Source organism: Mustela lutreola, chromosome 1 (genome assembly GCF_030435805.1).
Source record: "Mustela lutreola isolate mMusLut2 chromosome 1, mMusLut2.pri, whole genome shotgun sequence".
Taxonomy (NCBI): Eukaryota; Metazoa; Chordata; class Mammalia; order Carnivora; family Mustelidae; genus Mustela; species Mustela lutreola.
In genome coordinates this window covers 99,189,168-99,205,887 of record NC_081290.1, presented here as the reverse complement: position 1 = coordinate 99,205,887, position 16,720 = coordinate 99,189,168, and the positions used below count along the sequence as shown (strand labels likewise).

Genomic DNA, 16,720 nt, shown 5'->3' with positions numbered 1-16,720 from the left:
AAAAAATCCTGAACACCAATTTTTGGTCAACATGTATCCTGTCTTAATTCTGAGAGCAAATCTGTGAGGTGATACCATTCCCATTGCGCGGTTACAGAAATGTGGCATGTGTGTTAAAGTTAGGCAGAAGTAGCAGAAACAGAATTCACAGATACCTCTGTCTTCTTGTCCCATCATATAGGGCTGAAGTCAAAGGAATTACAGTAGAAAGAGAGAATGGAATCAGTATAGATCAATAAGGGTAAAATATGATTAATTTAAACACCTAATCCTTGTCTTAAGTAATTTGAGTCATTTATATTTATTTTCCCCCAAGTGATATATAAATGATATTTTGAAATGTGAGCTAGTATAAAGGAAGTGCTGTCTTTTTTTTGGTTCATTCTGTCCTTTCAGAGAGACCAGATGTTACTTGAAGATGTATTACCTGTGCAAGAGGATGATTCTTTGATGTCTTCACACCCAATTGTTGTCACCGTGACAACTCCTGCTGAAATAACATCTGTTTTTGATGGAATATCCTATAGCAAGGTAGGGAAAATAGGACATTGTTGTGAACATCTTCCTGTTTAGTGACTTTCAGTAAATGCTCAAAATGGAAAGAATGGTGAGACTGTGCTAATGGGCTCTAGGAAACAGTGTAGAGCTTATTCTGGTTGCTGAATATTCAACAGTTTGTACTTTTCAGTCAAACTGATCAATGCTGGTCATTGTCACAGGATTTTGAATCAGATTTTTAAAAACTTCTCCTTTCACTTTTGTTTATAACCTCTTTGATTCTAACTGAACATTTACATTTCAAGCTTCAAGTTTAAAATTATTTTATTTGACTTTTTAAAGGACAGCTAATCTTCTGCTGTGTGGTCTTTGGTGCCATATACGTGGATACCTTTTCTAATAGAATCCTTTAGGGAAGGCAGTAAGAAGTTAAACCCAACTCAGTTTGAAGAAACGACTTTTAATCATTTTTATATGATATAAAGATGACTTTATGAGCATGTTGTAGATGGGGCATTTTTATCCATGAACATGTTCTGCAAAGCTACTGTAGATCTACAATGACCCACTTTCTCCCACAGCTTTTCCTACAGCTCCTCCTCTAAACAACTTCATGCTTGCATGCAGTATAATTTAGTCATTTCCCTTTTGCTGCTCATGGCTTACCCACTATGCTGGGTGACTCAAAGGCCGATGAAAATGAATCTATTTTGTTATTCTGGGTAATACCTAAAGTTTTTTATTTAAAAAAATATAATTATTAAAGTGAATACTAGATAAAATGGCTTGATTGAAAAAAGCTTTCTATGTCTTACCATTTCAAAGTTATAACATCATATTTTTGGCTTTCTGTGTCATTATTCCCATGGCATCTTTTTAGGCTTCCTTAATTCATTTTTGTCTCACATTACCAATAATTCTTTCCTCTGTTAAAATGGACATTTCTAATCCACTTATGGTATGTTATAATAACTCACAGGGGCACATTTATATTTTATTAAATCAGTTTCTTTGAGTCAGAGATATTCCATGGTTTTAAGATATTAGGCCATAAATAAATAAATGTTCTAAGTCTTTAGCCTTCTAGTAGGTACAAAAATAATGTGTACTTAAATGACAGTAAAAATTGCTCCCTTACTAGGGAAGCACATGTTTTTCTGGTGAGTTACTTGAAAATTGATTTAAAAGTGTATAGATAGTGAATTTTAGTATTAATCTTATAACATATGCAGAGAAAGTTGAAAGCAGAGGATTTCCTCAGATTCCTCAGATAAAATAAAACCAAATGAGATAAACTACTTTTGAAGAGGATTTTAACATTAATGATATATTTAACTATATTAAACTATTTGACCAGATAATTCCTCAACTAACTATTTCCACTAAATGTAATCTTTTCGAAGTATTGAAATGTACTTTAAGAAGTAAGCAGAATTTTATCATGGAATTACTTTCCTTAGTCCCTGAAAAATAGAGGAGTTTTCTAAGTGTTCTAACGTTTCTCTTTCATTAGAAAAGCCCCATCTGCTGGTTCATCTGGTGAAGTGCAGTAATTATTTAAACCTTAAGTCACTGAAATGATGTCCACTGTATCAATTTCTCTTTACCTTTTAGTTATTTTAGAGTTGGAGATATAGGGGATGTGCCAAGTCACATTTTTTATCCTAAAACTATGGAGTTATGGCCAAGTGATTAAGTAGGGTCATCTTGAAGACATAATCTCACAAATAAGATATTGCAATACTGGTCACAATTGCAATCCCTGGTGTTTGTTTCCTGCCTATCCTTTACTAGTTCAACCTGCCATTCTTTTCTACCACAGGGAGCGTCCATTCTGAGAATGCTTGAAGACTGGATGACACCAGAGAAATTTCAAAAAGGATGTCAGGTGTGATTTATTACTTTTAATAGTATTTTTTTATCACAATTTTTTTAAAAGATTTTATTTATTTATAAGAGAGAGAGAGAGTGAGAGCGAGCACAGGCAGACAGAGTGGAAGGCAGAGTCAGAGGGAGAAGCAGGCTCCCCGTGGAGCAAGGAGCCCGATGTGGGACTCGATCCCAGGACGCCAGGATCATGACCTGAGCCAAAGGCAGCTGCTTAACCAACTGAGCCACCCAGGCATCCCACTACTTTTAATAGTATTAAATGTAAGCTACACTGATTAGTGGCTGATGGATGACAAGATGTGGTTAATTAAGGACAACCCCCTTTTTACTTTTTCTCTCCTTAGGAGAGATTGAATAGCAAAACATGAGAAGGTGACTTCACACCCAGCTAAGTGCCTACAACGTCTCTTTAATTACCATTTAGCAGAAATTTCATGGAGAAGTTGAATGGATTATTTTAGATACTCTTTACACACATATTAGCTAAGTCTGCCATAATAAATACCATCAGCCTGGTCATTTAAACAAAGGAAATGTATTTACTCATGGTTCTGGGGGCTGAGAAGTCTATGACCACATCCCCATAGATTCGCGTGTTGGAGAGGGCTGTCTCCCTGCCTTGCAGATGGCTGCCTCTTTGCTCTGTCCTGGAGTGAGCAAGAGACAGAGCTATCTGGTGTCTCTGATCAGAGAGACATCAATCCCCATGAGGATCCTACCCTCATGACTTCATCTAAACCAGACGCTGCAAACACCATCATATTGGAGATTAGAACTTCAATGTCTGAATTTCAGGGAACACAATTCAGTCCATGGCGACATGATATAAGAACTTAAACATATGTATAAAAGTCTTCCCTTCCAGTTTGTAAAAGGACTTCTTCCTTGTTGGATTTTAAAAAATGGCAAATATACACATTCCTATTATGATGGAGTCAACAGTGAATAAAGAGGGCCTGCTTCCTTTTAGAAACAGAAATGATAATAAATTTTCAAAAGCATTTCACACATCCCACTTAAGCTGATTACTCCAGGGGATATTTCAGTTTCAATTTCATTTTTCTAGCAAAACCTAAGCCAAGTCACTCGGTTTTTTTTTTTTTTTTTTTTACACTAAAGGAGTATTTTTTTTTATTTTTAAATTTTTTTTGCATATTAAAATTCTAATTTATTTTTCAAATGTAAATGGGAACACTAGAAGCCTCAAGATTTTTTTTTAGTACACTGGAAAAGGTGCATTCAAGTCCTTTTGACATTTTTCTTTTTTAAAAATTTAATTTTTGTGTGTGTTCCAAAATTCCTTGTTTATTATTGTCAGTGTTGCTACAATCTGTCCCAGCAGAGGTCCTGTCTGCAGGTTGGCGCCATTGCAGCCTAGAGATGGAATAGTCTTCCTACTTCTTCCCTTCCATCTCCATCCTCTCTGCTGTGATGCCCCAGGTAGTCTGGCAGAGCAGTGGTGATGGCAGCCGGTCCAGAAAGCAGAAAACAGGTCAGAACAGCACCTCGCCAACTTTCCCAAAGAATGCTAGTACTTCTTTTCAGTGTGATTCCCCAGGACAATGCCTACTCCCCATTCCTTCAAGTCTTCTTATGTGTCATCCAGCACTCTTTGGGCTCCCCCCAAATGGAAACAGTCCCTTCCTACCCAATGCTGAAATTTCTAGGTGACTATGAAAGTAAGAAATAAGACCAGGACTTGGGAAATATTCAAGTACATCCATACATTTTAATCCTTTTGTCCATTAATCAAAAATTCTGTGTGGACACTGGCAGAAAGGGAAAAGCTATGTGCTTGTTCTTTGTGCACATTAGAACATCTTGTAACTTTCCCCTCAAACTGAAACACATATTTCATCATATCTTCTCTTACAGTGAGCACCTTCAGTGAGGAACTCGGTCTTCTATATCTTTGCATTATATTCCAGTATCTAGTAGAATGCAATATGCATGTTAGGCAATCCAAAAAGTGTTTCTGGATTGAATGAATGATCTATAATAAATGTTATAAAATATAGAAAAAACCAAAAACAATTCTTTTTTGAAAATTCCATTTGCATAGTGTTCATTATAAATGAAACTGATCAGTAACACATTCTTAGAATCTTCAAAACTGACTTCAGATTAAATGATTTTTGTGGTAACTTCTAGAGATGTACCAACAGAGTCCTTAAAAGTGAATAGCTATGCTAATAACTCAGAAATACTCCCGTATTTCTGTTAGCTCAATATCTATGGTATAATTAATTAAAAAGCCACTAATGGTCTAAAACTAATATTTCTCAAGTGAAAACTGTCTTCCTCCATCCTATGACTACAGATGAAGCTAGAAACTGAACTAGAATGAACAGGTATTAATGTTTTTCATGCCATCATAGTGGCATGAAAATATAGTAAATAAATTTACCAAAACAACAACAACAACAAAAAAAACACCCACTAAAACCCTCTCTTTCCCCCTACAATCTTCAATCACTAGCTCATATCTGAAAATAGTATAGGCCACACTTAATTGCTCTCAAACCAACTGGAACATTCCTTTCCTTCATTCAAGTATCCGAATAGTATCTCTCCTTGAGTTATCATCATGTTATGATTGCTGCCTCTAAGTCCCACAATCTGTGACACCATTCAAAAAATTTCCCTTGCAAATACTAACTTTCTGTCCAAAGTGACTCTTCATGAGTGAACTTGGTGTGGCAGAAAATCTGGAGATGGCCAGCTCTGTTCTCTTTCATGCTCATCCCCTTCCCCCAAACTCCATCTCAGACAACAAAGCAGGTGCAGAGTGCAGAAAGACAGGGCAAAACCATCACCTGGAAAATCTTTAGGGCTGTGCTTGTGCATAAAAAAAATCATTCTAGAGGGTGCCTGGGTGGCTCAGTGGATTAAGCCTCTGCCTTCAACTCAGGTCATGGTCTCAGGGTCCTGGGATCAAACCTCATATCCCGTTCTCAGCTCAGCAGGGAGCCTGCTCCACTCCCACCCCCACCGCTTGCCTCTCTGCCTACTTGTGATCTCTCTCTCAAATACATAAATAAAATCTTTAAAAAATCATACTAGAAAATGGGGCATTCATAATAGTACACGGTCATAAAATCAAGCTGAGAAACATATCCATCCTTTCTTCTTCTCCTAGTATCAGCAGTATCCCTGATAGGACAGGAATAGCTTAGCTGGAATATGGGCCTTTCCCTTCCTGGGACACTAGTAACAGAAACAAGGCTCCTTTCCTTTTGTGCTTACCATCCCAATACCAATTAATGAGGGACTATTATTGGGGGGACCTAGGTCACCATAAAATTTTGAGCAATCATTCAAATGATTGTGATCATTCGAAGTAAAGAAAGAAATTTCTTAATAGAGACTATTCCGAAGTGCACTAATCTAGACAAAATAAAATTGATGTCTTTTAATATATTGTTTATATAAATGTCCATGTAGCCTGTACTTCAGGAGAAGCAAGAAACTACAGTTTAAAAAGCAATAATAATAACATCGCCACTGAAACCCGCAGAGACTGGTCCAGGAGTCGGAATTCGTTCAAGGTTACCACAGGAAACTCTCTTCACCCCTCTAGGCGCCAGTTTCCTACACCCCTAAAAATGTGATAGTTGCTTAGATAATATTTAAAATTCCTTCTCGTTCCCAGATTGCACTTTGTAAGCTCAAGACATTGTGAGTATACAAGTAAACTTCTCTACATTAATATTAAGATGCCACTACTTACTAGAAAGAATCATTAACGGGTAGTTATGGTTATAAGTAATTATTACTGTTATTAAGTATTCCATTATTTTATTTAGAATAAATGATTTGTGCAAGCTCTGGAACAAATACCTAAAATTGAATATTGAGTATGTGCCTTTCATGTCGTCTCCTTTCCTCTGCCTGCCCTCCAGTGGTAGTGCTGAGCAGTGAACTCATTGAAAGAACAAATACGAAGGCTGCTTTGCAAACTGGTCTCAACCCTCATCCAGGCTTCTTGGAGCAGTACTGTTAATACTGTTTTATCTCTCTGTGCCTGAAAAGAAAAGAATTTAGAAGCTAATGTGACTAAGGCACAGTGACTCCTGAAAATTATAGCAACTTAGAGTGAAGATGTCTGGTGCAAAGTCAACCACTGGTTATTTTCTTTGAAGCTCAAGGAACACTTAAGAAGGTTCATTTCTATCAAAGATGTCCATATTTTAAAGGAACAATTCTTGAGAACAACAAAGGCGTAATATGGCAGGAACTTTGGACGGTTTCCTGGAGAACCACAGTTATGAGAGTAGGGGAAAACTGGGAATTTTCTTTAGGGACACACCACATTATATCTGAGATATTGTGTATATATATATATATATATATATATATATATATATATATACACAGAGAGAGAGAGAGAGGGAGAGAAAGAGAGATTGTGATATTGATATACAGAGATATTGACTGCTACCTGCAGGCCAAATCTGGCCCAACACCCATTTTTTGTAAGGTCTGCAAATAAAATTGCTTTTACAATTTTGAAAGATTGGAAATTCAAAAGAAGAATATTTCATGACACCTGAAAGTTATATGAAATTCAGATACCAGAGTGCATAAATGTTTTATTGGAAGACAGCTATGGTCATTCATTTACATATCATCTATGGTTAATTTTGTGTTACAGAGGCAGAGTTGAGTAGATACGACAGACACTATAAAGCCCCCCAAACTTATATCTTTACAATGCAGCTTTCTACAGAAAAAGTTTGCTGAGCCCTGCCTTAGAGCCAAGCTTGCCTGTTTTATCTTTGCAAATTGCCTTGCTCATGTGTGATGGGGGTCATGTAGGGTCTGAGATGAGAAAACACCACTGCAGAAGAAGGTGGAGTATGTAGTCAGTAGGGCTACAGTGGTTAACAACACTAAGTGAAGATCGTAGAATTACAGATCTCTCTTCATATTGGATGACAAATGTGTGGATTGTTGACTGTTTGCTGAACACTTGACTGACCTTAAGTATCTTCTATTTCTTCTGAAAAAAATTAAACCTTTCTTCTCCTTTCCACAATTCCATTAGATTTTAAAAAGAACAAGCTATATCATTAATAAGGAAAAAATGTTTGTGCTTTACAAATACATTATTTGTATAATGTTTTCATAGGTTACAAAATATTTTCATAAAATGTATCATTTTATTTTAGGTACACTTGCCATCTTGTACATTAGAATGAGATATATCTAAGGATTCAGCTCATGTGGTAGAAGTATGAGGAAAGCATACATTGACTTCTTTTTAAAATTTTTTAAAAATTTATTTATTTGAGAATGAGAGAGTGTGTGAGTGAGAGGGAGAAGCAGACTCTCCACTGAGCAGAGAGCCCAACAAGGGGCTTGATCCCCAGACGCTGAGATGATGACCTGAGCAGAAGGCATATGCTTCACTGAGTCACCCAGGTGCCCCCTACGCTGACTTCTAAAATACTTGTTCTCTTTCACGTACAGATTTACTTGTCAAAATACAAGTTCAGCAATGCAAAAACTGAAGATTTTTGGGGAGCACTTGAAGAGGTAAGGAATGTATTCCAATTGTTTCTTTGTCTGATTAACAAATGATTTATCAGTCATTTCTTTATCTGACTATTCTACATTTTATTCCTCTAATTTACTAATTATTCCTTATGTTCCTTAAATATCAGGCAAGTAATCTACCAGTGAAAGAAGTAATGGATACGTGGACCAAACAGATGGGCTATCCTGTACTTAATGTCAAAGATATGAGGAACATCACACAGAAACGCTTTCTGTTGGACTCAAAAGCTAATCCTTCTGAGCCACATTCAGATCTTGGGTAAGGATCTATAAAGCATTTCAAGAAAAAAGCAGAAATTTGATGGGAATGCTGGCTGTTTGGTTGGATCATGCTCTTCAGTATATGATTTATGTGTGATAATATAAAAGCACAGTGTCTTTAGGAAGCAAAAGCATTCAAAGATATCTCCATGGTCTTCAACTTCAAAATGGTGGACTGAGCACATGCATCCAGGTCCTGTCCTTCCCAGAAATCACTGAAAAAAAAAAAAAAAAAAAAAAAAAAAAAAAACCAGAAGTGCTAAAAGAAATAAACTCATAAAGGAAAGAAAAGAGGAGGGGCAAGATACATCATAGAATTCTAGAAGATAGGCCAGAAGGAGAAATATTGGTAGAAAACAAATAAAGGTAGATGCAGCCAGATAAAAAGGGACTTGCGGTAGAAGTAGAAGTAGCTTCCCTCTCCCTGGGCAGGCTCTGGGCTCACTGTCAGCATGAAGAGTGGAGCGTGGGAGTGAGAAGTGAGGCTGAAAACAGGGCAATTAATTTGAAGTCTAGACTCAGGACAATTGTGCCAGTTAGACACACCCCCATTCCATTTCCCCTTCATCTACTGCTATCCTTCCCTGTTGAGAGCTCTCAGAGGTCTGCCAGAAGTCTGGCAATGACCCAAGGCAAAATCCAAAGGCTCTTTCCCTCCCCCTAAATAAATTGACTAAAACAGTGGAGGAGAGCTAAGGATTTTCACTTGGTTAGGATGCCCAGAGTAAAGCTTTCCTCCTCATGGCATTTGTGGGATGGATGGGCTAGAGCTGCCAGCTCCCCTTATACATACACAGAGCTCCCAGTCAGACTTCCTATTCAGAGGAAGAGTCTGTTTCAAAAATACACCTCACCTCTCAACAGCAGAGGGGTTAACTACAAGATACCAAAAGTAATTAATTTAGTCCTTCTTTCTGAAATATGGGTGGACCATTAAGATCACATGACATATTAAAAAATATAAAGGGTAAAATCCTAAAAATGTAAAAGGTAAAATCCTACTTGAATAAACAAAAAAACCAATTGGAGAAATAGAAAATAAATTTATGAAATAATTTTGGAGATCAAAGAAGCTATTAACACCCATTTACAATGAGCAGAATTTCTTTGGAAAAAACAAACTTAAAATACAGAATTGCTCTGGAAGTTTAAATTTTTGGTTATCAAATAATTATTTGACCAAGTAGAAATAAATTTGGGGAACTGTCTCAAATTAGAGGGCAAACACATAGAACTGACAAATGTGAAAGAAGATAAATAGGCAATGTCCAGTACTCAACTAAGAGATGTCTCTCAAAAGAGAAAGCAGAGAAACCTGAGAGGCAGATCATATCAAAGAAATGATAAAGGACACAGGGATTCTGAATAAAAGGCCCCATAGACTACACAGTACAAAAAAGGAAAATACATACATATATATATATATATATATATATATATACACTTAGCTACACCTTCAGAAATGTTACAGTCATCCAAAATAGTTGAAGAAAAAATATTTTCAGCCTCCACTTCCCTACTCAAACTAAACCAAATGTAAAAGCACAGCAAAGATGTTTTCAGTCACAGAGCCCCAGAAAATGCTTTCCACACAGCACTTCTTAGAAGTGACTACGGGAGAAGAAAGAGGAAAAATATGGGTAAATAAAAAAAAAAAAAAAAAAAAAAAGAGGAAGACATGGACCCAGGAAACAATGCATCCAACCAAGGAAAACCATGAGAGAAAATATTGGCCTTTAGTGAGCCAGGGGGCTCCCAGTGCCATGCGTATGAGCCCGATGAGTGGGCTCAGGTAGGTGATGGTCAGCAAAAAGCAAGTAGGGTTGAGAGAATGAAAAAACCTGAGGAGCTAGTGAAGGCCCATCAGTTAAGTCAACTATAAAGGAGAAAATCAGAGAAAACAAATTAAGGCTGTATGTAAAAATCGTGATCCAAAAATATAAACCAGGTAGAATAATTTTATGCCATTGCTAAATACAAGAAAAAGGAGTCCATTTGACCCCTATGTTAGGGAGTTAGGGTACATTTTTATTGAAATGACTCAGGGGCCCATGGAATCAGCCGGTAGAAAAGGAAATGGAACTCCAGCACACTTCCTGGCCAGCAATATGTATACAAGAGTATGATTTCATAAGCGTTGCTTACTGGCTTTTAACTTGTATAATCAGGGATGAATAAGGTAAAATTCTGTTACAGAGGCAGAGACGATTGCAAATAGAAGCAGTCTTAACACTGTAAGAAGAAAAAAAGCTGGCGGAAGAAAGGAGGTGGAAGAGGGAGGGGAGGTGGAAGGTCGGGCTGGTACTAACTCAGTGGTGTGCTGGGCTGACCCTCATCCCACCTCCCAGCCTCATGCTGGCAGTTTGAAATCGATCATATGGTGAGTTCATGGAAACCAGCAAATACTGTGTTCGGTTCCACCCGCCCCCCGCCCAGAGCCCACTGTTAAGTATTTACCAGCACTCCACAGGATAGCCTACAGTTTCTCCTCCCTGTAAAATAGGGATAAAATCTCCTGTTTTACAGTTAGGAGAGAAGAGCAATACTAAAATTTATGAGACAGGAAATGATAGCTTGAGTACATAATTGAAAGGAATAATTATAACCTATAGAAAAGTAATAATAATTTTGCTTTCTTAAATTTTGACTGTTAATGGGAGAATGGAAAAGAAATTAGTATAAGAAAACTAAATCACCCCATCTCATGGATGAGTTAACAGATCCTATCTGGGGCAAAAAAATAAAATAAAATAAAAACATTTAGAGTTACAGAATTAGCCATCAGGGGAATTGAATCCACAAGTATTTTTTTAAAATATGATGCTTCTAAGAGAGGAGCTGGCCTGTAGGAAGGGTGCAAAAGGAGACTGGCTTTTCAATAGCAGTCTTTCCAGTTTTTTTTTTTTTTTTTTTTTAAGATTTTATTTATTTATTTGAGAGAGAGAGAGAGGGAGTGCAAGCAGGGGAAGACGCAGAGGGAGAGAGAGAAGCAGATTCCCTGCTGAGCTGGGAACCCAGACATGGGCCTCAATCCCAGGACCTGGAGATTGTGACCTGAGCCAAAGACAGATGCCTAACCACCTGAGCCACCCAGGTACCCCAGTCTTCCTAGTTTTTGATGAGATGTTTCTATTTATAAATTGCACAAATGAAATTCTGATTATTTAAACAGCAATTATAAGCTCAATCACTCAAATTGTCTTGCTAATATCATTTATAAGAAACTTCTAAACATCACCACTTAAAATTTTATTAAATCCCATTTAGAATTTCAAAATACAAACAGCTAAAGATACAGATTTATAAACTGAATTTTAAAATATTTTTTAATGTTTTTAAAAAATTGATTAAAAAGTTTTTTTAATTAATAAAAATGTTTTTATGAATCTAACAAATTAAAATTTATGGATTATATCAACTTCTTGGGCATTTTTAGCATATTGAGAATCAAACCTTTAATTTTACAAACTCAGACTTCTCTAGACATTTAAATATGACTACTGAGTTAAGGAATCTTAAGAATTTCAGTTAAAATTATAAATACAATGTCATTTCCCTCTAATTTGCCAGAATTTTTTCCTTTTTTAAAAAATTTAAGTTCAATTAGCCAACACATAGTACATCATTGCTGTTTGCAATAGTGTTGAATGATTCATTAGTTGCATAATTTGCCAGATTTGTAAAAATGTTTCGAATATTGTAAAAGCTGATGAAACACGTGCAACACAGTCCACGATTTCAACTGATCACACTTAGTGTGAATATAGTTTGTACAGAAAGTCTCAATATTATATCCATTTCTGTATGACTAGTTAATTTTGTATGCATTTCTGGGGTGCCAATCACTGCCAACAGAAGAGAAGGAAATCAGGATCTCAGGACCTCTGGTATGGGGCTGGCCACAAAAACCTGGGTAAACCACTTTGGAGGTATCATCTCAGCCCCCCATTACACAGATGAGCCTCCATCTACACAGGATCCTGGCTAAATGGGAACAACATAGGATGTGTGGCACTAGTCCCCCGGGTAATGTTTCAGTTTCACCCTTGCCAATTTTTTTTTCCAGTTTTATTGAGAAATAATTGACAAGCATCATGTATAAGTTTAAGGCATACAACATGATGATTTGATTTAGGTATATTGTGAAATGATTCCCACAATAGGTTCAACTAATACCCATCACCCATGCCAGTTTTAATGGTCTTTTCTTTCAACTTCTGAATACTTGGTTTGGTAGAGAGACTTTGGCACCCATGGCCACTTCCAGTGATATCTAATCTCTACCGCCCAATTTCCAGTGAAAAGGCCCTTTGCCCTCTTTATCTCCTTACTAATAGTTTCAGTGATCTTATTATATTGTGTGTGTGTGTGTGTGTGTGTGTATGTGTGTGTATCATCACAAGACCAATTATTTGGTAGCAATTAAGATAAGAAAAGGAAGGACAATTATAGGGTATGACAAAGGTTTCCCAGAATATCTATAAGCTGGTTCTTTTAGAGTTACTGTTTTGTTTGGCAAATTAAGATTGGCCAAATTTAATACTGCTGGAGACTTCAGATATTAAAACTCAAAAATATTTCTCTCTTGTGAAACAAGCTTTCCTTGGGGAGTTTCACAATGATTACGCTCTCCCCCCGTATGTGCCCATTGATACACTGAGCCTGGTTAATGGGCGTGTTGGGGGTGAGCTTGAGGAGGGTAGGCCAAGGAAGGCGTTCTTTCTTAAAGAAGTGAGATGTAAGCTGAGTAGATTGATACGAAGGGACCACCATGGCGGCGGCGGTGGTGTTCAAAACAGAAACTACATGTATGAAGGCTCCAGAGTTTAAAAAATAGCAGTACCCATAAAATATGCAACTTACTGAGGATTTACTAAGTAGCTGGCAAACTGTAAGCACTTTGGAGCATTTTATTATAACAGGTGTGGAAATGGAGAAGTAACTGGAAATGATGAAATAATTGATTCAAGGTTACACAGACTGTAGGTGATGGCACTTTGGTTTGAACACAGGCATTCTGGCTGTGAGAAGCTGAACAGCAGAGACGCACGGGCCCAGCAGTGAGAGAGGAAGCAGGGGCTGGGCGTGCACACCGTGTTCACGATTTTGCACAATAGTGTGCAAATTCGAGGACTTCAAAGAGAGACTTGGCAGGCTCACCTTTACATTTTTCCAAGTTCTCCTCTGGCTGCATTAGAGAGAGGAGGTGAGAGGAGGGGCAAGAGTGGGAGCAGGGAGGCCAGTTACTATGGTAACTGTAGTGAATGACTCACGCAAGAGGTGAGACAGAGGATGGGGTCTGCCTAAGGAGAGGAGGAGAGTGGCCCTGAGCTGAAGGGGTGTGGCAGGTGTTCCAAAGATGAGGTTGAGCTCAAATTTCTCGCTAAAAAACAAACGATATGCAGGGAACTGCACTGAATGAATTTGCAGATAAATATCTCACTTTAGAAAATCGTTCTCATCTTGTTCTATAGTGGCCATAGCCAAATTATTAGAGAAAGTTCTTTAGAGAACGTTGTCATATGTACTCTATATGGTGAGTAACACAACCTGTTTCCCGGCTTCCGATTCGGGGCTTTGAAAATTAAGTCACACTAATAGCACACTCGGGTGTTTCCAATGATTCAAGCTTCCGATTCGGGGCTTTGAAAATTAAGTCACACTAATAGCACACTCGGGTGTTTCCAATGATTCAAACTACCAGAATTCAAACTTCCTGTCCAAGACATCAGAGAATGGAGAGCACTCAGAATTATTAAATTAGCTACTTTCAAGATACTGGTTGGTACCTGAGCAGGAAGAACGTCAAAAAAGCCAGGGTGCTCCCCTTGTTACAACCTCTTCTGGAAACATCAGACACTCAGCTCCCCCACAGCAAATGACCTTCATATGAACTGGGTATCTTGCTGTATGCAAATATTGAAAATTAATAGTTCATGCCAAAACAAAGGAAATTTGAGTTCCTACACCAAATGAGATCAGTCAGGGAGTGCCTCTAATACTTATCTTCTCTTTATTTTGGAAAGGAAAGATTATGATAGAAGAGCTTTGTTTTCATTCTTTCCTCTTCATAATATATGAATGAACTGAAACCCTCGATCTTGGGTGAGAATTAAAAAAATCCATATAATAATTTGTGTGATCATTCTATTAACTATAAACTGTTTATTTTATAGTTACTGTTTTATGTTCTAGCAGATTAGATTGGCCATATTTAATACTGCTATTTAGTAGCCTCTAGATATTAAAATTAAAAATATTTCTCTGAGAAACAAACTTAAATCTTCATAGTAATTTTTCCCTTCTGTCATATGTATCCACTGATTTGTTAAACCAAAGACATACCAAACACTATTTTTAAACTGGTGGGATTGCATTTTTTAAACTACTTCTTGGTTATGCATTCCCCTTCACACAAATAAAAAAATTTATTACCAAGCAAATGAAAATTATCAGGTCTTCACTTTTTAAGTTATAACAAATCTTTAAATTGTACTCATCAAGATTTAGAACATGGAACTATATAACATTTATACTTTTCCTCTAGCATTTTCTTTAGTTTTTATCTTCAGATACCATTTTTATTTTATTTAGATTCAATACATGATTTTTTAAAAATTTTTATTTATTTGACAGAGAGAGACATAGTGAGAGAGGGAATACAGGCACGGGGAGTGAGAGAGGGAGAAGCAGGCTTTCTGCCAAGCAGGGAGTCTGATACGGGGCTCCATCCCATGATGCTGGGATCATGACCTGAGCCGAAGGCAGAGGCTTAACCCACTGAGCCACCCAGGCGCCCCTCAATACATGATTTTTAATGATCACTTACCATAAAGTCAATCTATTTGCTCCATTTTTATTAAAAAAAAGTTATATATGCATAGAAAAATAAGCCCAGAAAACATGTGCTATCCTGTTGAGAACATCTGTTAAAAATCTAGAGCAGCTCCTGAACAAATAAGAGAGAAAACATTATATCAAAAGTGATCCTTCATGATTTTTTACTTGATTGAAAACCTAGATCATAACACATGCCCTAATGACCCCAGAAAGGAATTAGCCCTTTCTCCAACCCTAATGTTAACCCACTCTCTCTCTAGGTATATTTCTGTCTGGTGGGAAATGTGGTTGATTAAGTTGTACTATGAACTCAATGGCCTCCTCCTTCTTCTCACTGCTTAAATATTCCAAGATTAGGGAATTCTTACAGACCACAAACTTTGTACAATGCAAATGGCCCACACGTGTTGTAAGTTATTGTTTCAACAGTGTGGTCTCAACCATCTGGTAGAAATAAACAAATTTTGGGTGCCTGGTTAGCTCAGTTGATTAAGCGACTGCCTTTGGCTCAGGTCATGATTCTGGAGTCCTGGGATTGAGTCATTGGGCTCCCAGCTCTGTAGGGAGTCTACTACTCCCTCTGACCTTCTCCCTCTCATATTTTCTCTCACTCTCTCTCTCAAATAAATAAATACTTAAAAAAAATTTTCTTGTCTCCATTGGGGGGAATTCCCTATCAGGGACATGTCTTCAGGAATCCACTCAATGTAGACAGGGGAAAAGGAGAGTAGGCGAGTTATTTTGGGGACAATCAAAGTCAATTTCTTTAGTGAAAATTATGTTAACCATATTTAATACCACCAGAGTTCATTGGAGTGTTAGATACAAAAAACTGGATTCTGCCTTTAAAAATGAAATCTGGTCCTCCTAAATTTTAGGTAACATATACAAGACTCTCTCGCTCCATTTATGTAATTTCCATTTATTGATATTTTGTACTCAAATCTATTATTTTACTCACATTAGATTAGATCCTATAAGGCATTCTAAACTTAGGAAATTATATAGCTGCAACCCTTGATCCTTTTAGTCTTACGATCCCTTCAGACTTCAGAGAATATTTTTTTTTAAACATAACTTAGTAGTATATCTTATGTCCACTTTTAGGCAGAGTGTAGTCCCAGAGACCGTGTTTTACGGGGGAATGGTCAAAATATGAAATCCTGGCTGTGCACAGAGGACATCCAGACATTTGCGTGCTCTGTCCTTTCAGTCAGGTCAGCATTGGAGGAATGTAGAGAAGGGAAGAAATGTTAGTTTATGTGCCATTACCAAAGCAAAAGAACAGTGAAAGAGTGAAATATATAGGTAGGATAGGACCTTTAAAAGTGCTTGTTTGTCCGTTGAGAAGCTGCAAAGGATCACTCTTAGGTCAGCTTCCCTAAAAGCGGATTCTGAAGTGATGATTCAGGTGAAAGCTACTCACCAGGAAGTGTTTTTAAGGGGACTGGGATGTGGGGTATCAGGCAGCAGAGTGCAATATTGAGTCCAGTCGAGCGAGCTGGGGCTGTGGAGGGTACCTGTCCAGGGGGAGGCTCTGGAGACAGTACTGTAGAGTGCTCCTGACAAATGGGGCAAGGAAGATTCTCCTGCCCTTCCATCATTGGCCTTTAAGGGGTGCATCCAAGAATGTAAAAGCTAAGGAACTTCTGGCTTTCCTTGCTTGGGCAGC

The 16,720-nt window shown here is 37.5% G+C and overlaps 1 protein-coding gene across 2 annotated transcripts in view; it reads left to right on the top strand.

Annotated features, from left to right (window-relative positions):
* ENPEP (glutamyl aminopeptidase) overlaps positions 1–16,720 on the top strand; it is an 87,414-nt gene that overhangs the window by 33,783 nt on the left and 36,911 nt on the right. For both annotated transcript variants that reach the window (XM_059170939.1, XM_059170949.1), the window contains exons 7-10: positions 397–531; positions 2,321–2,386; positions 7,861–7,926; positions 8,055–8,206. In XM_059170939.1, the coding sequence (XP_059026922.1) occupies positions 397–531; positions 2,321–2,386; positions 7,861–7,926; positions 8,055–8,206 (419 nt within the window). The remainder of the gene's footprint in view (positions 1–396; positions 532–2,320; positions 2,387–7,860; positions 7,927–8,054; positions 8,207–16,720) is intronic.